The sequence below is a fragment of the Procambarus clarkii genome, chromosome 45 (assembly GCF_040958095.1).
Source record: "Procambarus clarkii isolate CNS0578487 chromosome 45, FALCON_Pclarkii_2.0, whole genome shotgun sequence".
Classification (NCBI taxonomy): domain Eukaryota; kingdom Metazoa; phylum Arthropoda; class Malacostraca; order Decapoda; family Cambaridae; genus Procambarus; species Procambarus clarkii.
In genome coordinates this window covers 6,347,951-6,372,902 of record NC_091194.1, presented here as the reverse complement: position 1 = coordinate 6,372,902, position 24,952 = coordinate 6,347,951, and the positions used below count along the sequence as shown (strand labels likewise).

Below are 24,952 nucleotides of genomic sequence, written 5' to 3'. Positions count from 1 at the left end.
TCCTCATATCCCTTCCAAGTGCTATACTGTATACTCGTACCGTCTTATCACTTTCTCTTCATACGTTATCTTACCTAGTACCATCAAAGTATTGTAATGGAAATTACAACTTTGCTGAATAATTAGGGCTGGACGTGATTGTTATATGCTCTAACTGTTTGAGAAAAACTGCAAAATAAACATGTCTTTGGCCAAAGCAAGATGGTTGGTTAGTTTGATGAGCAAAGTCAAATAATTTTCATATTGTGTTTTGGTTAATAAGTCATTTATGTGTGTTCACCGTGTTATTCTTGGTATGAATTTGTCATCAATTTTTGTATGGCTCTTCAAGCATTTGATCCTCTTGTGCAAATAATTTGTAGGTAGATTTGTAGTGTTTACAGTGTGTTATTAATAACCATTGCATGATCTACTGTACCTATTTACTAATTTTCTTTATCACTAATTTTTACCATATACAATAATTATTTTGTTTTATACTGTGATGTATTGTATATTTTGTACTAATGCAAAAAATTTAAAAAGAAATGCCACTATATTGTAAGACTAACAATGGAAGACTTTCGTTCAGTTGTCCGGACAATAGTCTTCCACTGTTCTTCTGTATATATGGCATTTCCTTATGTACTTGAATTTACTAGTCACTATCACAGGTTGCCTTGATGGGAACAGGAAGACAGTGGCTTGTCAAAGGTTCCCCATTATTTCTTCAGGGACATAATTTCGTCTTATTCTTCTTTTGAATTATACAGTTATCGAGTTAGTTTACATAATTATTTATATAAATACATTAAATATAAATACCTGTACATCCCAGACTTAGATTCTGTATTATTAAGCATTAGTGCAGAATTGCTACATGTACATTTTTTTAAATTTCCCATTCATCCTCAGTATACCATATAATATTAAAAAAGCATACTGGTTTTGTTGCAAAGCTGTAGCATGTACACAATGTAAGTTTTGGAGAGGGAGCCTTGAGTGGTACAACCAAGCCGTAGCCCAACACACCAGGCTTGTGTAGCCTAGTGTGAGAGCCTGGACCATACTTGTCTGGTGGAGTTTCCCCTTTGTTGTGGTTGATCCCTGATCCCGTTTCTCTTGTTTTGTCGAGTGAGCCAGATTCTGATCCTGGATTTACCCGAGGACCACCATCTTTCTGATGGCCTTGAGAGGACACGAAACTGGCAATTTGTCAAATGTTCCCCCCATTGTTACTGAGGATATTTTCTTGCATCCTGGCTCAAAGTAGGCATTGGAAGGGCCTCTGAGGCCTAGTATGTTAGTCTAAGGCTTGGTGGCACTGTACTTGAGTTAAGATGAGGAAACCACTGAGGCACATTAGAAAGAGGTGCCAAATTATATTCAATACTTGAATTTTATAAAGCCACTAGTCATGTATAATAGTTCAGTATGACTTAACAAGTATGTCTTTATACAGATGTTGATGAATGTGTTGAAGACCTGCATACCTGCCACTCGAGTAAAGAGATATGCATCAATGAGATTGGCAAATATCGATGTGAGCCCACTAGTATCAATGAAGTTGATTCTGAAAGGAATTCATTTGAAATTTTGGCTCGTGCTACCTTTCAGACTCCTGTTCAGGAATGTCCTGAAGGGTTTGGATTTGACTTTAACACTAGTCGGTGCCTTGGTAAGTTGAGTGTAATACTGCACTTACATCTTTAAATGTTTCAAGGTTGTTTAACACTTAAATCTCTTAAAGTTATCATTTTTAGAAGTTTTATATTTCATGCATCCTCTTGTTTAACTTGAAAAATAAAAAAGGAGGATGCTAATAAAGTGTTAATATATTAATGTACAATAGAATACAAACCAACAGATACAAATTAGATAGATTAAAATTTAAGAAAGACCTTGGTAAATATTATACAGGTTTGGAAACAGTTGTTGATTTATGGAACAAATTACTGGGTAATATAATAGACATGTCCCAACTCTGTTCATTTCAAAACATGTTATTAAATTTGAGAAGTGCTACAGATGGCAATATTTAATGAAGTTTGAGAGACACAGTACTCATAGTACTTAAAAATATTGTACTCTAAACTAAATATAGTGAATTTTTTTAACTCTTTAACCTTATATTATGCATAACAACATATAATATTTTTGGTACAGTATTTTGCAACATTTGAAGTTTCCGCTAGAACACTGTACAGTATTCCAAATCGGTACTGTATTTGAAGCCTCCAGCAAGCATCTTCAATTTTAAAAAGACAATTTTTTTTTCCTATGCTCAAGGCTTGGTTTTTAAGAATATAGAAAGACAAAAACCTTGTTTCAATACCATATTTCTTTGCACATGCAGATAATGCCTCACTGAAACCCTTACACAATGCAAGAGCTAAAGTATACTTCAAGAGTGAAATTTTTTACTTCAGCTTGAGTGATTAACATTACAGTTTTATGTTTCATCAGATATAGACGAGTGTAACACGGCTCTAGATGACTGCTCTGTATCAGAAAGGTGCATTAACACTCTCGGGGGCTATTTATGTAGGCCACGTCGTCGCTGTTCTGCTGGATATGCTCCCGATCCTACTACAGGGGAATGTAAAGGTAAGGCACAAATTTAATATACAGTATAGTCATTTTATGTGGGGAGCCCCATCGGCTCTCTGGCACTATCGAACTGATATGCGATACATTAGTCTGAGGCATCAATCAATTGGAGTTCAGCCTACCGGGAACCACGAGCCAGAACTTGACCCCCCCCCCTCAGAGAGGCACATGGAGTAATGGCCTATGGAAACCCCCATGTGGTTGGAGGACATTCCATGTCTGCCATCGACCGGGGTTAGGCACCCAGAAAGGTAGACATAACAAAACTAACCCCACTTGGTAAGAAAATTGCAACCGAAGAACAAACAGAGGCATAACTCCCAGAACACCCAAGAAAACAATCAAACAAGCATACGTCATACACTGCCGCCGCTTGTCCGCGTAGCCCACCCCATCCCTGGGAGGGGTAGCCCCCGGACCCTCCCTTTGAGATGGCCAGGTTCTGGCTCGTGGTTCCTGGTAGGTTGAACTCTAATTGACTGATACCCCCAGACTAATATATCTTTTTGAATTTTTTATTTTTTGGCCATCTCCAGACATGTGTAACTTTTCTGTTCCAAAACTATGGCTGTGGCAGTGTTGGAAACTCCAGGTTTTGAATAAACACAGTTTCTAACAGCTAATTTAATATCTTGCATATTTCCTTCCTTTTATTGTGAGTCCGTGAGAGTCATTTTGTGAGCAAATACTTAAATTTATATGTTGGATTAAGGACCTGCCCGAAACGCTATGCGTGCTAGTGGCTTTACGAGAATGTAAAACATCAATGCTCTGTACTCTCATAAATCCAATGTACTGTACCTTCTTGTATATAAATAAATAAATAAATACTGTAAAGTCTATCATCTGACCTCTCTTAATCTTGGGTTATTCTTTACATCTTTACCAAGTGAGCCGGTTCATGGCTCCTACTTATGTTCTCTTTGATACATCACATTAATGTGATTTCATTGTGTAAATAATGAAATAATAATAAGTAATAATAAGAATAATTAAGTATTACAGAGGATGCATATTTAATAAAGCCACCAATATGCAAAGCATACATTGTTTTCTACAGATGTGGACGAATGTACTGCGGGAATTACAAACTGCCTGCCTGGCCAAATATGTTTTAACACGGAAGGTGCCTTTGAGTGTCGTGTGGAATGCCAAGATGGTTTCAGATATAATCCTACGTGAGTCTTTTAATCATCTTACTTTTCATTCATATGAAATATTCATAGCACTTCTGTAATACTGTATTTTCTGGTGGATAGGATACCATTTTTTGGTCTGTCACTTTGTGTATATAAGTGCATCTTATATGCAGGGAAATACTGTATGGTATATTATACTATATATATTTTGGCTTTCACTTCCAAATTTGTACCTCTTAAGAGATGCTGCAGTGTGTGTAGACATCAACGAATGCCTTGAAACACCGTGTGAGTTTGGAAAGCAATGCACCAACACCGAGGGGTCATTTGTCTGCACGCCTACCCCGACTAGGAGTGCTAGAATCACAACATCTACAACAACAACGACGACAACCACAACCACAACCACTAGTAAACCGCCCAGTTCCTGCCCCACCGGCTTCGGGAGATATCTCAATAGTTTGCTTTGTGAAGGTAGGTGGACATGAATGTTAATTTTTATATGTTCATTATTTTAAGGGTGTTTTAATTTTCACTTCCATTATAGGTCCTATAGTACTGATTTATTTTCAGTAATCTTATGAAAGTAATCTTGGTTTTATGAAAGGGTTTATTTGGGATGTTGAAACACCCCAGGGCAATAATGTAGGGTCAGTGTCATGAACTAATTCTATAAGGCAGCTCTATATCTTCAGGATCAAGATCCATTAGATACTGGCAGTATCTTGTAAATAAAATACTGTTATTATTGTTATTAATGCAAGAAAATCACAATGGTGTAATCTGCCAGTGAGAAAATCCATTTGTCCTATTGTGGTTAAGACAATCATCTAGGAGCCACTTAAACATTGGTTCAAATCTACATATTGCTCCAAATTATTTTCTTGTCATGATCATCATTTTTATTGTATGATTTTTTCTAGATATTGATGAATGTCAATCTCCGGTGTGTGAGCCAGAGCAGAGTTGTTTGAATTCCTATGGATCATACACATGCACCTGGCTTCCATGTGACCCTGGACACCGGAGGGATTCTCAGACTCATATATGTCAAGGTTAGAATATTGGAAATTTTTTATTTTAATTGATTTCCCAATAATATAATGCTTTGTGTTAGGTTTGTCTAGTTGGGATACCTAATGTTATAAGTCAATGGTAACTGATAATGAATATTATTTTCTTATTTTGCTTTTTGGCTGTGACTATGCCATATCTACAGAATGCCAAATTGTTTAACAACCAGGTACTCATTTTACTGTTGAGTTAAACAGAGGCTACATTTAAGGATTGTCGCCCAGTAAATCCTCCCCGGCCAGGATACAAACCCAGGACAAAGTGCTCGCAAAATGCCAGGCGAGCGTCTTAACCACTATATCACAGGGACTGCTCAGTAGTGAATCTGTTTGCACTGGCTTGGAATCATCAGCTTACTCTTTGTGGCTCAATTATTCTTATTCTTTTTATTATTATTATTATTATTATTATTATTATTATTATTATTATTATTATTATTATTATTATTTATTATTGAAAATTATTTTGAGGTATTCGAATGACTTGAACCCACGTTCTGGTGAATCCCAGACACCTGCCTTAACTGACTCTGCCATGATTGTACAAATTTATTTTCATTGATATATCACCCTATTGTGATTTCTTTGCAATTATTATTATTGTTATTATTATTATTATTATTATTATTATTATTATTATTATTATTATTATTATTATTATTATTATTATTATTAGTATTACATGTTTATTATTATTATTACTAATAATATACAGTATTATTATTATTATCGATAGGCTTACAGTATCTCTTCATATCTTAGTATTTGTAGTTTTTAAGTCTTGTGTTGTATTTCTTGTTTGGTGCATAGGGGACAAAGTTATTGCCGTTACATTTGTATCCATTCTGGTGACAGTCAAGTATGGAGAGACTGGCTTAAGAACCATTTAGATGTAGCCATTTAAATGACTTTTCTGGTGGGCCCCACTGGTGGCTTCCCCAAGCTCCCCGAGCTTGTGTAATTCCGAGTGCAACCTACAAAACCAGTGTCCAGAAATCGGTGACTAGTCTATCATACTTAAGTAAATAATGATTCAGGAACACTGCATGATCTGCATCCCTGTAATTAAATACATGGGTGGATAACATGTGTGATAGCTAAATGTGTTTGATCTCATGTAGCAGTGCCATAAGGGATCCTAGTTTTGTCTTGTTGGATGATGATGGGGAAATAGAAATTGCCTGGGGTTACAAGGTACTGTACATAATAAGTTTTGCCTGCACAATCTCTGTAACTTGCCCTTAACTGATTGTAGTTAATGTGACATTTTACAATAGCAGGAGTCTTGTGCATTTGAGATGGAATGCAAACAATGTGGACAAGAGTCCAAAACTGTTTTTGATACTTTAGTTTACCTAAGGTATAAACAATTGCACTCCTACAGTTTTAATAGGCACAACAGTTGTTAAAGAGGAGAGCAGCAGCAAGTGATAGGGCATAGCAGATTTGGAGTGTCATTCAACTGTCTAGACATGAATACTGTTAAGTAACAGAAGCTTATAGTCCTGGGTTGAGTAAGGGCCAATGTTTTAAATACACTTATGGCTACATCCATAACTGAGGAGGATAAATTCAGCTTGTCACAACAGATACTACTTTTTCATTATTTTGTGACAGATATTGACGAATGTGAAGAAGGGCTTCATGAATGTGAGGCAGGATTCGAGCAGTGTGTCAACAGCCTTGGGGGCCACACCTGCCAGCCTCAACCATGCAACCCGGGCTTTACTCGTAACATGGATGACCCCAGACAGTGTATAGGTGAGAAGGAATTACAGTATATGGAAATTTAAGATATAATTTTTTTTTCAACTTTTTTTAGATTTTAATAAAACTTGTATTAATTTGTAATACAGTATTGTACTGCATATGTAATTTTTCTTATTCAGTCTTGTCTATAAACACTAGTAATTCTTGTTCAGCTTTACTGTATATAGTTTTTAAGAGTTTTAGCACCTGTATAGTGAAATACCATACACGAGTAATAAATCACTCAAAGATCAGCATGTCACAGAATTTCTGATTGGAGACTAATATGGAGAATCTTAGTTACGAACATTTAATTAATATAGTTCATTAGTGTAACAAGTGGCTACTGAAATTTTTATCCATAACATTTTTTCAGGTGATAGGACATTTTCTTGGCCAGAGTTTTCATTAGATATATTTAGTTTTCATACCAGTAACATCTTTGTGCAGTTCACTTGTGCTTATCATATTGCAATGGTACAATAATTAAGAAAATATTATAAAAAAGTTCTCATTCCATTGATCTTAATTTATCATTTGAGAAGATATAGATGAATGTGAGTCTGCACCCTGTGGACCTGAGGAAGAATGTATCAACAGCAATGGGTCGTTTACATGTCGTCGTCTTACGCCATGTAGTCCGGGCTTCAGGAGAGATGAACAAAGCAAGCAGTGCGAAGGTAATTAATTTTAAAAGCTTGGATATTTAGTCATTTCTATATTTAGTGAACTGATTATTGAATAATAAAATAGAATTGATATGTAATTACCTAAGTGTAGTTATAGGATGAGAGCTATGCTGTAAGGGAGGGGTTAATTTTGAAAACCTCCTTACAGCTCATGTATGTAAGGCTTTTACATACTTCAACAAAGCATTTACATTAATAACAATAAAAGCAAGACATTATGTACCAGCCTATTTCAACACTCTTGGTGTCCTGTCTTCCCAGTGCTGAACTGTCATATGACACTTGGAAACTACTGATGGTTTGGCATCCACAATCTTTTCACGTAACTTGTTCGTGTTTCAGATATCAATGAGTGTGTTGAAGAGGCCCCATGTACCCAGCAAGAACGTTGTGTGAACACACGTGGCAGTTACAGATGTAGAACACTTGACTGTACTGCAGGTTACCAGCGGGATGCACGTGGACGTTGCAGAGGTGACCTTTTTTTTGTATAATCGTATGGATTCCCATTATTGGGGACATAAACCCTATACTTAGGCTTATTAAGGTTTATCCTAGACCAACTACTGACCTTTCCCAAGATGCAATCCATAACAATTGTCAAACTAACTCATTTACTGCTAGGTGAACAGAGCCATCAGGTGAAAGGAAACTATGTGCAACAGTCATTGTCCAACTGTGGGAAATGAGCCCAGGAACTTTGTGAGCTAAAAATGTACACCACTGAACTACAGGACCCTTAAATATATTCATTATGGAAACATTAACAATTTTAAGCTATAATTTTAAATGTGATGTAAATTTAGTCTTTTAATTTTGGTAATATTTTTCTACCATACTGTATGTAGATTAGTTATAAATTATATCAAATATATCAGTCTCATCGGCTTAGTCCTAAGTTCAGTTCTTGGGCAGGACAAGACTTTTGGGAATGTTTCCTTACACCTAATGAGTCTGTTCATTTAGCAATAGATACTGCCCAATGGGTACTGATGGATGAAAGCGACCAACATTACATATAGTTTAGTATGACACGTCGTCCCTTTCAACCAATGGTACTCACTAGACACGCAGTCTAATGTCCAAGATGCAACTATTGTGGGTTGCTTCCTGGAAAAGTTCTGAAGTTGGCCTAGGGGGATCTCAATGAGCCTAAATGCATGCTTCCCATCCCTGACATTGGTAATTAAGTGAACATGTAACAACACCTTGAAGAGTGGTTATTCCCAATGATAACGTTTAAACAAATATAGATTAATGTCGAGTATACATAGGCCCTAAATGATGTTGTGCATGTGTATCACAGATGTGGATGAGTGTGAAACTGGCGAGCACACGTGTCGTATTCCGAAGGAGGAATGTATCAACACTCAAGGCAGCTACAGGTGTATACCTCTCACAGACTGTGCAGAAGGCTTCACTCGTGATCCAAAGTCACTCAGATGTGTCGGTAAGTTGAGAGTAAATTGTATATGGGCAGAACTGATTCGTTCCATGCTGAATTCCAATCCATTTAAAAACCTGTTGCCTCCCAATCTTGGCTGAATTCATCTGTTGAAGTCTTGACTCGATTAACGTCCACCTTTACACACACAAACTCCTTTAAAAGTAAATATAAAATTTAGCAAATACATCAGATTAATGAATGATGAGTTCTGTATAGTAACACTTCACTTGGGTTTAGTCCCGAGACTACACCTCGTATTATGCAGTTTTCTGTGGCTTGACATTTCGTAAACTCCATGGGGGTATAATCATGTATTTAATTTTAACCTAGTATTGTTCACTGGTTTTGGTCCTTAGGTGGTTGAATAGTGGGTCAGTGACCGTAAAGATTGAGTCTCTGAAATGGTTAGTGGTTGGTTGTGATAAAAATTATATACTACATTGCTACTATACAAATGTGTATTAGTGCCATGTTTGCTGCATTGCTCAATTTCTGGTGGAAACATCACAGGATAACAGATATGTCGTGTGATTTGAGACTAAATGTCAGATTAAGATTTATATCCTATATTACATGATCACAGATCAGTATGCCTGGTAGGAAAGCCAGTTACATACAAGAAAATCAGATCAATAATCAGAAACCCTGGTTAGGCTTCAGTGGAAGTTTTGGGACCCTTGTGGGTGCAGTAGCACTCCAGGTTGCAATTCTTTTGACCATGTGGTGGTACAGTTGACTAGAGCGCGTCTGGGAACATTTGGTGCATAGGTTCGAATCTTCATCAATGCTCCTGTGGACTTGTTTTTTTATATATCATGTTAATGTAATTTCTCTGTGTATTGTAAATTAGATCATTGTTCCATACAATTTGTATAAATTGCCATTACCTAAGAATTTTTGTAAGGATTTTGTGGATTTCTGCAAGGTTTTGTTGTATGGAATAAGCAGGTAAAAAATTGAGAGGTGAAGAGTTTGCTCTTGTAAACATTGGAACATTGGATATGAGAGTTAAGGTAACTTGCAAGAATTATAAGTAAATGTACGCGGTACATAACTGTTTGTGACTGTTGGATATGGCAGAGTTGCTTCCTAGAGAGTCTTATTTCACATTGTCATGTGATTTAAATACTGTAGCTTTATAAAATACTAATCAAGTTTTTGAAACCCTTTTAAAGGTTGTATAATTTTACTGCTGTGTAATGTGTAATTATGAATCTTATTTTTCATGTCACTTTACAATACCAGATGTAGATGAGTGTACAGAAGGCACCCACAACTGCCATGAAGGAGAGCGCTGCTATAATCAATATGGGACGTTTAAATGCAGAGGTTCACCCAGTTTATGCACGAAAGGCTTTAGGTACAATGCTCCCGAGAGACGTTGCAAGGGTACGTCTTTGTCTTTTATCACCAGTGTTTTAAATTAGATTTTCTTATGCTAGTTACCATTTGATATTCAGGCTCATGAAATGTTTTGTTGTGTAATTTTATCATGAAAATGTTTTACGTAATTGTAGTTTTGGAAGAGCTCATTTGATATGGCTTTACTAGTACAATTCTGATTTATCAGTACATTTTACATTATAGGCCAGTAGGAGGTGCCTAGTATAGGCCAATAGGCCTTATGCAGTTGCTTTTATTCTTCTTGTTTCAGATATTTTTCACGGAAGTGCTTCTTAAAGCACGTAAAGTCAACTGGTCCATTATGTCTTGCTAAAGATATACTGTGTGTGTGTTTTTATGGAAAGGAAGAGTACAAATTTTAGAAAAATGTTTACCTGTAATTAATTCTTTTGCCGGTTTGTTTCATTTTGAGTGAAATGTGTTCATGTTTTTAACTGTTGTAATTCATTTCAGATCCTGCATGGTGATTTGTGAAGTAAGGTGTAGTGTATTCCTTATAAATGTTGTATGTAAATATGTTTAGTTTTCTCTCAAGTGTGTTAAAATACTTTTTATGGGGAACATTCATTAAGTAGACGTGTATGTCTCTATTGCCATTTTATAGCTTGTTGTATGATCTGTTTGTCATTGGGTTAGTAAGTTAAGTTGGAGCACTCTCTTCCACTGCAGAATGCAGGTAAGTTCAATTTTCTCCACTATATTATATGGTATTGATCATTGAGAATTATCATACACACTTAATAACTATGTTTTTTATATATAATACACGTCTGATTATACCCAATTCATTTTCAGCTGAAACTAGTGTAAAACAAATGTTCAGTATTTACTGAATGTGTTGCAATTGCATTGTATTTTTAAGTCCAATTGGAACTGGCTAATTTATGGAACTAATTCACTCAGTCACACATCTTAAAAATAAAGCACACATTCAGTATATAATGAAATACTCAGTGCTAAATAGACTAGCTGACACCCACTGTCTTTCAAAGTTTAGGGTAGCAGTAAGCTGTGAAAGTGAAGAAGATGAGGGTAATTAAAAATAAAATTCATTAATCCGATATTTAGTTACAGTATTTACGAATCAAGGATTCATCATAACTTTTGTTTAGTTACATAGTGGATGCTGTCATGCAAATGATAATCATGAATGATTAATAATTATGACAAATATGTATTAAACTTTGCAACTATAGTGTCAAAATTCTGATGCTATAATGAATTTAAAAGTGCAGCAGTAATGATGCTTGGTTGGACTATTGGGTTACCTAAATTTGTACACTTTTGGTTAAACAATATTATTGTATTTCAAATTTTATGCTTATCAAATCATGAACAGGCTGATTAAACTATTTTTATACTGCTAGTTTTTTATGTTAAATTTTAAACCTACTGTACTTCTATGGCACCCAGATAAATTAATTTAATGATGAGCATGATGAATAGGGCAGTAGTTTGTATACATTCTGTATACAGTATTCCAATGATTTAAAAGTAATAAAATTTCCCTCTTATGACTATTTCTTATTCCAGTTAAATTCACAGTTAGTGTATAATTATATGTTTCAAGCATGTTAAGCAATAGTCAGACATACCACTATGACTGTTTTCACCCTCAGATATCGATGAATGTGCAGAAAATGTGTATTCTTGCGATTCATCAACCCAAACGTGTGTGAACTCTGTCGGCAGCTTCAGATGTATTGATCGCCAGCCCACGTGTGGCTTTGGCTTCAGATATAACGACAAAATACGTGCTTGTGTTGGTAGGTACACTAAGGACACTTCTCAAGATATTTTAGTTAAGAAATTCATTGCTTTTTGAAAATGTTGTTGCTTGTATTGTATGTACAGGTAGTTTGGTTTTATCGCTAATGTAATGTTTGAGTGTGATATTCATGCTTCTGTATGTCTGGGTTACAGCATTTTTTTTTTTAAATGTGTCGATTTGGATTTTGGTTAATATTAAATTGTATATAATATGCAAATATAGGATATTATTTCTTTTCTAGCCTTACCATAGTTATAGCCTATCCAGCAAATAGCTTCCCTCGAAATATGTTTATATTGTACATGTTAGTTGAAAGCTGTTCCATAAGATTTTTATTTTTGCGTGAGTGCCATCTTTCCTCCAAATAAGTTGCAATAAGTTTCATTTGTATTTAATGTATTTATAAATGCTTTTAACTAGTTTTAATAATGGATAATGAATAACCCACCTCACACATATGAAACAGTGACAACGTTTTGGGTTTGTGTTGATTCCACTGGTCCAAGTGGTTGGGCACCATTTCTTCACTCCATCTTCATATCTCATCTCCTTGACCTCTTATCCCAGCTCCTTGTCCTCAGAGCAACCATCCACTTTGGTCAGTAGAGCTATGGACTAGGTCCCTGCAGGTTGACATTCAATCTCAAGTGGTTCAAGTGGTTGGGAGCTGTTTTTTCACTGTTTTCATATCACAGTTACTTACTTGATTTGCTTGTTCTCATAACCCTTCCAAGTGCTATGTAATCATACTGGCTGAGTGCTTTCTCCTGATAATCACCTTAACTTGAACATCATGGTGTCTATGGATTTTCTCATTGGTGCAGTCACATTAGTGTGATTACTCTCTGTGTATTGAAAGAGGAGTGTCAGAGGTAGAACAAGCCTAGAAAGCAGAGCCAGAGTGCATGGTGGGTAGTGTGTGAAAATCCTGTTTCGGCTTCAGTAGAAGCCTCAGGAAATCCTTGTGTGTGTGTTCAGTAGCACTTCAGGTTGCAATCCTTAACCAAGTTGGGGTCTAATCGCTAGCACGTGTGCGTGGGAACTCCCACCACAAAGGTTCGAACCCTCATCACGGCTCCAACGGATTTTCTCTTTAAGTTTAATGATACAGTATTGCATTTCTCTTTTACTACTTTGTTATACAATGTATTAACAATGTAATTACAGAATTATGTTTACATTTCATATCTGTGTGCCAAATTCAAAGAATGTTGCATGTACTTTCAGTAATGTACCAAATGAGAAAATATTTTACTAGTACAAAGAGATCGAGCTCTCATTCCTGACCTCTTTAGGCAATATGCACATCGGTGAGGAGTTAAAGGACAAGAGTTCAATCTCATCTTACTGCTTCAGTATTTCCTCATATATCACATTCTTGTATTCTCACTGTACAGCACTTAATATTTATAAAAAACTCTGGGAACTTGAAGGTTCTGTAAGTGCTCATAAGATTACGGGGACCTGCATGCTAAAATCCCAGATGCATTCCTTCATTATGGTACCTCAAGTTCTTCCTCCACTACCACCATATTAACAAAGATATCGATGAGTGCCGTGAAAACCTCGATGACTGTGAGGATGGCCAGGACTGCGTCAACACTCTTGGGTCGTATCAGTGTCAAACTCGGGACACTGTCACTCAGACCTGCCATCCTGGATTCACCTTCAACGTGACTGCTAGAGTCTGCGTGGGTTAGTTAATATTTGATTTTAGAAAAAATGCTTATCCCTTGGATTGTGCAAGGATTAAAATTAGACATACACACAGAACAATAATATTTAAAACAAGGTTTTTGTATTCCTGTATTGTTAAAATCCATACCCTGAGCAAAGGAATAATGTCTAAAAAAATGTTGTCACTTTTTAAGATGGCAGATGTTTACTGAAGGCCTCGAATGCCAATTGGTAACACTGTGTACCAGCAGGAGTTTCAAATGTTGCAAAGTATTTAAAATATTTCAGAATGGGGTCTAACATCTAAGGATGGTATGAGCATTTCAAGGGCTAAGCATTTATCATTTTGGAAATATTTTGATGAATTATAGTGCATAGGGGTAAAACACTTAATGCAACTGCATGATAAAAATATTGTTCTGAAGAAAATTAAACTATAAAAATTGGATTTGCTTTTGCCAAAATGTATAGTTTTCTATTTGCCCCTGTGCACCAAGTCGCAATTTGGGGACCAGGATGTAAAGCATTTGGTAGATCATGTTCAAAGGACAAAATATAATGAGCTGAGCTAGGGATGTTATGACCCTTAATCTCTTGATAGAAATTGACATTCCAGCATTTGGAATTTTACTGTGCAGTATCATTGCAGAAAAAGTTCAATATACTGTACATTGTATTACTGTTCATTTTGTTGCCGTTTTAACAAGTCTGTAACTCTGAGAAAGACTCTAGTGCTAGCTTTTTGCTAACTGTTGTTTTTGGACTACTGTTGTTAAACATAGCTTTCACTAAATGGGCAGTTGCAAATTATGCCACCTGATGTGTTGTTTCCTTCACCGTGAAGATGTAAACGAGTGTGTGGAGGGAATCCATGGCTGTTCATCACTAGAGACGTGCATCAACCGACGTGGCGACTATGTCTGTGAGCTACGAGTTGATGTTCTTAATAGCACCGCATATACCAGAGAGGAAAGTGATGGGGAAGATTACGATGTTGTGGTGGCTAAGGTATCGAAGCAAATAAATACCCTACGTTTCAGTGCATGATTCGCAGTACAGTACAGTACTTTTAATTTGGAAACCTGGATTTTCATGCCACACAAGCTGCATGCTCCTTTTAAGTATTTTTGGAAGTCTTGGGATAATAACAAAACTTGATGTATTATATATAATATATGTTTGTAAAATATTATTTACTCAAATTATCATTATGATGTATAATGTGTGTGTTTGTATATATGTATGTATAGATATGTATGTATATATACATACAGTATATGCTAACTATACACAAATATAGTATATGTATGTATGTATATGTATATATATATATATATATATATATATATAATATATGAATATATATATATATATATGAATATAATGCTGTATTGTTCTTTACAGTACATGTATTTTTAAATTTTTTTCCAAATATCTAATGTGGTGCTCGTGTTCATCCTATATTCTTTCAACACACTCGATAGCACAGTCATTCTTACAAAGTTTCCCAACTTTAAGATACTGTATAATTAATCGATAAGAGGAAGTTGCTTCCTTTTACTACCCAAGACATTTTGACATCTTGTTAGTGAAAAATTTTCTGACATTTTTCTCCCTTGAAATAAAGAAAATCCTTCAGTTATGGGGTGTCACTTTGACGTTTCTCGTGTGAGTGCAGAAGCACATTTCTCGGTTAGTGCTCGGTGAATGGAGTGGTTCAGCTGTAGTAGAGTACATGACCTGCCAGATGCAAAAATAATTAATTTTATAAGGAAAATACAGTACAACCTACAGCCTTTATACACATTTGTAAAATTGTCTATAATATTTGTTGTAATTTTTATTGATGCCTTGTTCCAGCGTATTTGTGCATAGTCAGCATAGGTCACAGGATGTTGTTCAGTAACCCAACAACTAAGTCACCTAATTTAGATTTCTGATGTCATGATTTTGGCCGAGTTACCGAGATTCAAGGCACCAAGGTCCGAATTAGTGAATGGGTAGCGTATATTGGAAGGAGAATAATCGAATAATATTTTCTGTTATCTGAAAGAGCACTAAACATAGTAGTCGTGTGTATTCTTTATTTCTAATTAAGATATCAATTCTGTACACAATATGGGGTACAGAGAATTGTTGAGTGTGTTTAACGCCCAACAGAGGCCAGGTGGAAGCAGCAGTAAGCGTGGCCGCTGTCAAGATGGTTATCGCTACAATCGACGTCGTCATAGTTGTATGGGTATGTCTGCTCTTTATCATTTATTGTTCTTAATTTTGATCCTAAACTTTGTACTTGTGATAACTAATAGTGTTAAAAAGGCTTTACAAATTGCAAACTTTTAACATATACAGTACTATAATAACAATTGATGAATGTAAACTTGAATTGATCATTTGTTTTATCAATAATACTTTAATTCCCATCCTTTTGCTGAGAATGAGTCACAACAATGTGGCTGAAAACAAATATCCCAGCCCATCCCACACATGAAAGGAATTGACGACGTTTCGGTCAGTTCTGGATCCTTGCCAAGTCATGACATTCATTGATTAAGGTCCAGAACGGACCAGAACATCGACACTTTCATATCTTGTGTGTGGGTTGGGTTATATATTTATCTTCCTTATCCTGCTTCCTCACTAAATTCATATGAATATAAATAGTTCTCTCATAAATCAACCTTTCCACTCTTGGTAGCTGAAAAATTGCAATCCTGTATCCACCTGCTCTCTCTTGCAGAGACTAATGCAAATGTTAGTTGCACTGTAATCAAATGACCACATTTTACTGCTATGATTATTTATGCTCTCGTCATTTTGATTACATACATGTATTCCTAAGCTGTCATCTCATAACAATTGTTCAGTATGTTATGCTTGGTGAGAATTCATTATTTTGTCATTTCTGTATAAATATTTGTTTTAAGTGTTTTAACAAGAATTTGTTTCAGAAATGCAAATATATTTTATTGATTATTAATCTATGTAAATTGCTAACTTTTATTTATATTTTTTGTGCTATTATTATTGATAAATGGTTAGATATCCGCATTAGTGAGATGCCTTATGGTTTTGTCTTATTTTACCTTTATAATTAGTGTACTGTATAGCTCTCTCTCTCTCTGAGGCTCCAATGTTTGTGTTCCCCAGTGCTGTATACGCAGCAGATATTGCCTTGACGATATTGCTGTCAACTGATACAGCTCAGAACATTGCTTTTCATGTTCACTTGATTGTTGCTGAGGTATACATCTTCATGATATCTATGAATGATATATCTGTGAGGGATGTAACTATAAGTGATATATCTTTATGATATATCTTTGAGAAAATCTTTGTCGTGTAATTTCATTGTTCGAACATTTAAAGAGTTTTTCATCATTGTCTGTGGGTTATTTAATTGATTTGTTTACTCTGTTTAAAGAATAGTCTAATACGATTTGTGTGACAGCTTGCATTTATTACCGCATTTGTTATTTAGTCTAAGGTCCTCGTAGTTTGTTTTTTATGTGGTATGTATCGACTAAACCTGTATATATCCACCACCACATTGTTTTTTTTTGTTTTTTTTAAGCAAGGATGGCTACTCGAGTATTTTTGAAAGTGTAAATTATTTTAAATTCATTGAAATTTGGGTGAACTATATAAATCTGTTTTTTATATTTCTATTACTCTCAGTACAGTACTATATTTATAATAAGTTTAATACTGTACCCTGTATTAAATGAAAGTTGGTATGTAGTTGATCTGCTCTCTTAAGTTTATAAATAATCAAAATTCTTATTACTTTTCATGGAATGGAAGACTTTCTTCTCTATTTTAACCCCTGCACTGCGCACCTATATTTGGCAAAAACTTCATAGTGCAATTACTAAGGATATATTTTTGTTTTTATAAATGTTCAGGTAAAGTTAATGTCAAAGTGTTTCCAAACTCAACTATTTTCATTTCAAAACACAAAGAGTGATGAAAACATTAAAAAACATTATAATACAGTATAGCCTAATTAAAAAAAAAAGACTAACTCTCAAAGTACCATTTGTCGTTTGGTGCAGTGCAGTGGTTAAGACTTCATACGATTACTTCTCAAGAAGTTTTACTGCACGCATCTTTGCCTTATTCTAAATTTAGTATATTCTTTAAACTTATTATTAAAACATCTCCACACGTTTCCATATTTGCTGGCAGATTAGGACACACATTTCTGGGACCGCCAACCTAGTATATATTGTATTTGTATGAACAGAAGCACATATTCTACCCTACAACACCACTTGAAAATCCCTTTCAATAAATGTATGATGAAACATGCTGAAAGTGTTTTCCCACAAAATATCGTTGTGCAGTCATATATGCCAGAAATTATGGTATGCATCATTTTGGATATGTAACCATAATGATATTTAGCACAAAGCTTTATAAGTAATATTTTAATTATTTTACATGTGGTAGTAGTAGTACTGTACCATAAGAATATTTGTGCAGTCTATTCTTGTAATGAGACAAGCAGTTAATATGTAAACCTATCTATGCTAATTAGTCCAGAAAAATTTAATTTACAATGCATTTATAGATAAATTTACTACAATGCCATAGTGCTTGAATGAAGGTGAAGCAAAGGCCCAATATATGTATTAAAAAACAAATTTTTGGATGTAACCTACATCCTTTCTCAAGGTTCTGTATTGTATACTATATGTTCAGAACATTCATGTATGTACATTCATGAACAGTATACAGTACCTTGAGAAAGAATATAGGTTACTGTACATTAAAAAATTTGGACTTTAATATATTTATACATATATTGGGTCTTTCCTTCACCTTCATGTATTTATACGTCGTTAGAACTTTTTTTTGAGATATATACAAGAGTTGTTACATTCTTGTACAGCCACTAGTACGCATAGCGTTTCGGAGCATGTCCCTGGAATATGATCCTCGCCGCGAAGAATCATTTTTACAACCTAAGTACCCATTTTACTGTTGAGTTAAACAGGTTACAGTTAAGGATTTGCGCCCAGTAAATCCTCCCTGGCCAGGATATGAACCCATGACAAAGCGCTCGTGGAACGCCAGGCGAGTGTCTTACCACTACAACACGGAGACTGGTGGTCTCCGTGGTGTCATATGCTTGTTCAAGTCATATGCTTGTTTCCTTGGTGAACACCTTAAGTGTGAGAGGCTTGATTGTTAGATAAAAATACTTTGCTCCAAATCTTTTGATAATGTTTAATCATTCTACAAAGAAAAAGTGTTTATTGGATTTTTTGGCGCGTGTGGGAACATGCATGTGTATCTGTAGCGGCATGTTAGGATTTAAGAATGTAATTCATTCATATTGAATAATGATTTTTTCAATGGAATATTAAAACTGTTTGTCAATTAAATAATAATAATAATAATAATAATAATAATAATAATAATAATAATAATAGTAATAATAATAATATTGGCAGGCTGGTGTAAATATGTATATTCTGTTATGGTAGAAACTTGCATATTTCGACTTTTTCACATCGTGAGAATGTGCTGCCCAAATACTCATGATACTGTACTGCAAACACGTAAAAAAATGATGATTTACAGTATGAAGCTTTGTGCTAAATATCAATATGGTTACATGTCTAACAGTACATGTGTAAAGTTAAAGTGGTTACATAGTGGATAAAGTATTTGTTTATTATATAAAGCCACTAGATGCATACAGTGTCCTCAGGCATAACTTAAAAATAATATATTTAAATTTGAGATACTTTTAAACAGCTTTAGCCCTTACTAATATACTTCTTGGACAACTTATGCTGATTGCAATACAAATATACATAGCTTGGTATAAGCATGCAAGACCTTATTGTTATGCATTCTCGTATACTATAATACAGTACTAACAATATGACGTGCTTCATTCTCTATATACTGTAATGCTTAGAGCTAAAATATATTTTCAATGTGACATGATCCATTCTCTTTGATTTGCCAATTACTTCACACCACTCTTCTCACAGACATAAATGAATGTGAAGAGGGTCGGGATTTATGCAACAATCTCTTGGAGACTTGTGTCAACTCTATGGGTGACTATTGGTGTGCTCCTAAGCCTAATCCAGTTAATGATGACATTGTAGCTGCTTCTACTCCTGCTAGCTTCAACATACCTCCACCTCCTCCCTTGCCTCCTCATCCTGGCATCGCATGCCCACCTGGCATGTTGCATGATATTGTATTTAATGAATGTGTAGGTAAGTTGCAACATTTTGCATTGTTAAATTTTTTTCCTAAATTACAGTACATTTTCTTGATAATCATAAACACATGACCCCCATTTGCACTTTCATGGGGTGGGAAGGGACTTGGGTCCTGTAATGTAATACTTGACATACTCGATTCACAATCTAGGATCCTAAGTTTGATCACTGAGAAATTGTTTGGCTCATTTTTTCTTTCACGTGATGCCGTTATTCACCCAACAGTAAATAGGTACCTGGGAGTTAGTCAACTGTTGAAGCTTGCATCGTGGGAAAGGGAACAATACTTGTCCTAGGGAAACATCAATAAGCTTAGGTACAGTACAAGTTTCATGTCCACAGTGATGGGATTTACCATTCATTATAAAGAGTAAGGTATGGCATATAATGTTTCTCATAATTGTTATCATTATTGCCCTATAAACATTTGAATTTGAATTTGAATTTTTTTAATTGCAGATCCAACAGAAGTATCTCTGTATCAAAATTCTATAAGCCCACTTCTAAATCAAACCAATTTCAAAACATTATATTTGTAAATATACGGCAAGATGAGTGGCCAGTATCACCATAGTTGCAATGTTTACTGTCCTGGTCTGTGCCACTGTTGGAGGCCTGGCTTCCATGTTGCCCATATCATTTCTTATGAGAAATCATTCAGCATTGACTACATATTAGTGGCTTCGTGAGAATGTACTGTACCAGTTAATCATCAAAATATGTACAGTACCTGTACTTTCAAACAATCCTTTTCACCTACTTGTATATATAAGGGTCTCAGTAGTACACTAGGGTTCATTCAATAATCGCAACCAAGAATCCCACGGGGAGACAGAATGTTTGGCATGTTTCCTTTTAATTAATGCCTCAGTTTACTGAGCAGTAAATATGTACCTGGGAGTTAGTCAACTGTTGCGGAATTGTATGTTGGGGAGGTTATCTTGAAGTGATTTTGGGACTTAGCATCACCCCCCCTCCCCTTCTCCAAGAAGCAGCTCGTAGCAGCTGTCTTAACTCCAAGGTACCTATTTACTGCTAGGTAACAGGAGCATAAAGGTGAAAGAAACTCTGCCCATTTGTTTCTGCCTCCACCTGGGACCTCAGAACTACGAATCCGAAGCACTGTCCAGTCAGCTGTCAGGCCTTCCTTCAGGGGAGGGTCAATAGTTTTGACCTCATGGGGAAATCTGAATTCTGAATTTGAAATGATATCTGAATTTATATAATGTTCCATGATACAAGCAGAGCTAAATTGTGTTTCCTGGCTTGCCGCTGCCTTGCGATAATTACTTATTTAACTTACAATATTGTATAAAGTTGGCATTCTGAAGAAAATTTATAAAGAAATATGAATTGAGTAACATCATCATCTATGAACTAAATATGCACAGTAACTATGAGGAGAGAGGTAAGGAAATTATGTGGAAAAACATCAGTTCAAGTAATTATGAGGAAAAAGGAAAAGTCAGGTAATTACAAGGAGAAAGTGCTATACAGTATTACCTTACTTTGTGTTGATTTTGGGAATCAATATCTTCATAGCCCGGTCTCTGACCAGGCCTCCTGGTTGATTGTCTGGTCAACCAGGCTGATGGACGTGGCTGCTGCAACCTAATGTATACATCACAGCTTGGTTGATCAGGTATTCTTTGGAGGTGTATACTGGCTAAGCCAGTATGACTATATAGCACTTGGAGCTGAAATGAGGATAGAGTGAAGAATGGTACCCAACCACTTGGATCATCGGAGTAAAATTTCGACCCCGAAAGAAGTATGGGTGTCACTACTGTATACTGACGAGCCCAAGTGAATTGTTTTATGATATAAAGAATCAGCATAAAAAACTTCATATTCTATTCTTAAGTGAGTGCAAAAAAATCGTTGCTAAATGTACAGATGGATAGTCCTTTGCATATTAATTAAGATATTTCACAAGTAATTCCAGTAAACCCTGTATCATTTGCATCCTTGGGTTCATAAGTGGAGGAATAGATGAAGACATCGTAAATATAAGTTATTCAATATTTAATGTTTACCTATATGAAATTACTCAGCTTTATATTTTATTTTCTGTTATTTGATAGCATGCATTCTATCACTATGCCCCATTTTGCACTCCTGATTTGACAGGGGAGTAAATGTTGAACAAATGAAGAGGTGGTGGAAAAAAAGGCTTTGCTTGGTTAAGTCCTTTGGTAATGAGGATTATGACTGCAATGTTTTCTTTAAAAAATCCTATTATACATTTGATTATTAAATATATGTGAATGTCTCTCTCAATGCAGATATTGATGAGTGTGCCTCCCAGCCATGCCCAGAGACGGAAGTATGTGAGAACACGCAGGGTTCTTATAAATGTGGCTGTCAAGTTGGGTTCTTTAAAGATGACTTGGATGGAATATGCAAAGGTGAGAATGACTGGATAAAAGTCATATTGTACACAAGAGGGTTTGCCAATGGATTTTAAGTTACCTAACCTAACCCACCCTAAGCTTACCCAACCTAACAACCCTAGTGCATCTAAGCCTAACACACACACACACAATTTTAATAAACAGAAAATGAGCTTTGACTGACTGCCTTGTGTTTGATTTGATTGTACCCTAAAGGATCTCAAAATTCTTGGTAAAATTAAAGCAATGTATGTATACTATATTTTCCATCTTATCAGGTGCATTTAATTCACAAAGATATTTTGTTGATTATTCTGGTTGGGCCGAATGGCGGGATCCCTGTAGCTAGCTCACCAAGGTACCTCCACGCATGAGTCACCTCAGCTTAAGTAGGATTCCATAAAGACCTACTGAAAACATGGGCAAAACATGGCCCCTTCCTAGAGGTTCAGGGAGCAGGAAATTGTTACAATCACCCTCGCCAAGGAAATGTCCAGAAAGTAAGGAAAGGAGAACAGACTATTGTAGGGTTCACAGTTAGATCGATCATCCCTCGTTACAACTAACCACCACCAAGTGGCAACCCTCTGGGGGTGGACCAGCACTCCATGTCAACAGAGCTCAATCTTGTCACTGATGCCCACCTATGTGGACAGCTTCTCAAGTCTATAGCCTGCAGTCTATTAGGCCCATGACCTCAGTGTTTTTCCAACATGTTATGGCCTAATATTTTAGCTCCGGGGGTTTTGGTGGTCTAACAGGGTACTTGCAGCATGTTCCTGGTCCCCAGAGTGTGCTGCTTAGGGTTGGGTCAGAGATTCTCATCTTTGAGAGTTTTGTCTTCACTTTGCTACTCCCTGGTAACTTCCATTTTCTTTCTGCTCCATGTTTAGTAAGCTACAGGGAGCCACTGTTCAGCTCCTCCAGAACACCAGAGTTAAATGCAATGAAACTCTTTTCTTTAATTGGACCTCAGGGGTTCCGTGTTCCCTCCCTCCCCTCTCATTCTAGGCTCATTGGTGGGTTTATTTATTTATTTATTTATTTTTTTTTTTTTTAACTAGACTGAGCTCTGTTGACATGGGAGAGCTAAAGCTCCTGGGAGGTTGCCACCTGGTGGTGGTTAGCTGCAACTAGGGGATTTGACCAAACTGCTGAGTGGATAGTTTGTGGAGTTGTTTTCTGATTTGTTTCTTTTCTGTGAAACTATAGTTGTTTGTTTTGATTCACTTAATATTTAGAAGTTTCTTTGGTGAAGGTGATCGTGACAATCCCTGCCCCCTGAGCCTTTGTGAGAGGGGCTAGGCTCTAACCCCAGTCTCTGGTGGGCCATTACAGACTCATGAAGCTGATGTGTCTCCTGTATGGAGCTGCCTCGGTGAACTAGTTACAGGGAACCACCAAGGACCAACTAGAAAGAAGTATTTCATTGTGCTCAATGCTCTAGTTTCTTTTTTAGTATGTTTTATCATATATTTGTTGAAAGTAATTTTAATTGTTTTTGTTGGGGGAAAAAAGATGATTTAGTGCATGGAAAGGCAATACCTGTACATATTAGGTTGGTGGTGGACTAAAACTGTGTATCCCATCTGCAGGAAAATGCAGTACATTGTTTGCACAATGAAGCTGCAGTATAAAAGTAACTTGAATATTTTGAATTTATTAAAGATAAAATATGTAAAATACATTTATGTTGTAATAGTACATCTGTTCAGAATTATCTAGTATTAAATGTTTTTCTTTGTAATGCATTTATTATTGATTTTTATTTTAAATGAGATGTCGTTCTTTACAGACATAAATGAGTGTCAGCTTGGTATACTTACGTGCTCAGAAACTCAGCGGTGCGACAACACTCTGGGGTCGTATGTGTGCATCCGCATTTCTGATTGTGGTACTGGCTACACTCTCAACCACAACACCGGAGTATGTGACGGTAAGACAAATTGCTGAAATGTGTTGGCCTTTTTGCTCACTGTTATAATTTACATTACATTGCTGTGTGGCCCATTGTGGGGTTGAAAATTTAAATGTCTCAACTCAAAGATAAAAGTTAAGCAAATGAATGTCACCAGTCACAACAAGTATATTATTATGCATGTATTATGCCCAAGCAGAGACTGAGAAGCACTAAAAACATCATTGCTTGCAGAGGAGGTGAGCTAGACTCCTTACTTTAATGCGAGTTGCAGGAAAGTCTATCCTAAGTCAGGCCATATTCAATAAGTTTAATGGGGTTGTGCACTGAATGACGGCTACTGGAAACCAACTCATTTGTTACATGTGTACATTCAAGTGCCAAGCAAACAGTTGACTACCAAGAATTTTTTCTCAAATGAAGTGTTTGAGTACTAAATTGTTTCAATATGGAGCCATTCAAGTGTCGAGGTATCAGTGTATAATATCTATTTTATGGCTAAAATTATTGTTAAGTACATATTACTGTATACAAACTAATTAACATATAATTATGTATAAAATATACTATACAAATAAAAAAGTTTCTTGCATAATACAGTACTGTAGTCTTTAAATATAGCAAATATTAAAATAATTTTGAACGAGTATTGAAGCAGTTTGAGGATGAATGCTTTTGGAAGAGTAAAATGGTGAGTGAGGTTTCCCTGTAAACAGACAATGTAACCACAATGTGTTTTTATGTTGCTACAGTGTAACAGCATGAAAAAACTGTTTACTGAATTAAGTTTTGTCTTTAGTAAAGGTTAGTTTATTCTGCACCCGTCCCCTCCCCTTCTTCACATCCTGTATGGGG

The 24,952-nt window shown here is 35.8% G+C and overlaps 1 protein-coding gene across 14 annotated transcripts in view; it reads left to right on the top strand.

Annotated features, from left to right (window-relative positions):
- The window catches only part of LOC123769796 (fibrillin-2), a 70,122-nt gene that overhangs the window by 17,826 nt on the left and 27,344 nt on the right, over positions 1-24,952 (top strand). For 8 of the 14 annotated variants that reach the window (XM_069301276.1, XM_069301283.1, XM_069301277.1 and 5 more), the window contains 17 exons: positions 1,442-1,657; positions 2,446-2,586; positions 3,650-3,767; positions 3,970-4,202; positions 4,652-4,783; positions 6,419-6,562; positions 7,096-7,230; positions 7,582-7,713; positions 8,546-8,689; positions 9,932-10,075; positions 11,710-11,856; positions 13,404-13,556; positions 14,383-14,546; positions 15,699-15,777; positions 19,547-19,780; positions 22,072-22,194; positions 23,975-24,115. In XM_069301276.1, coding sequence (XP_069157377.1) covers positions 1,442-1,657; positions 2,446-2,586; positions 3,650-3,767; positions 3,970-4,202; positions 4,652-4,783; positions 6,419-6,562; positions 7,096-7,230; positions 7,582-7,713; positions 8,546-8,689; positions 9,932-10,075; positions 11,710-11,856; positions 13,404-13,556; positions 14,383-14,546; positions 15,699-15,777; positions 19,547-19,780; positions 22,072-22,194; positions 23,975-24,115 — 2,580 coding nt within the window. The remainder of the gene's footprint in view (positions 1-1,441; positions 1,658-2,445; positions 2,587-3,649; positions 3,768-3,969; positions 4,203-4,651; positions 4,784-6,418; positions 6,563-7,095; positions 7,231-7,581; positions 7,714-8,545; positions 8,690-9,931; positions 10,076-11,709; positions 11,857-13,403; positions 13,557-14,382; positions 14,547-15,698; positions 15,778-19,546; positions 19,781-22,071; positions 22,195-23,974; positions 24,116-24,952) is intronic. The other 6 variants (XM_045761070.2, XM_069301282.1, XM_045761072.2 and 3 more) reach the window with 6 other exon arrangements.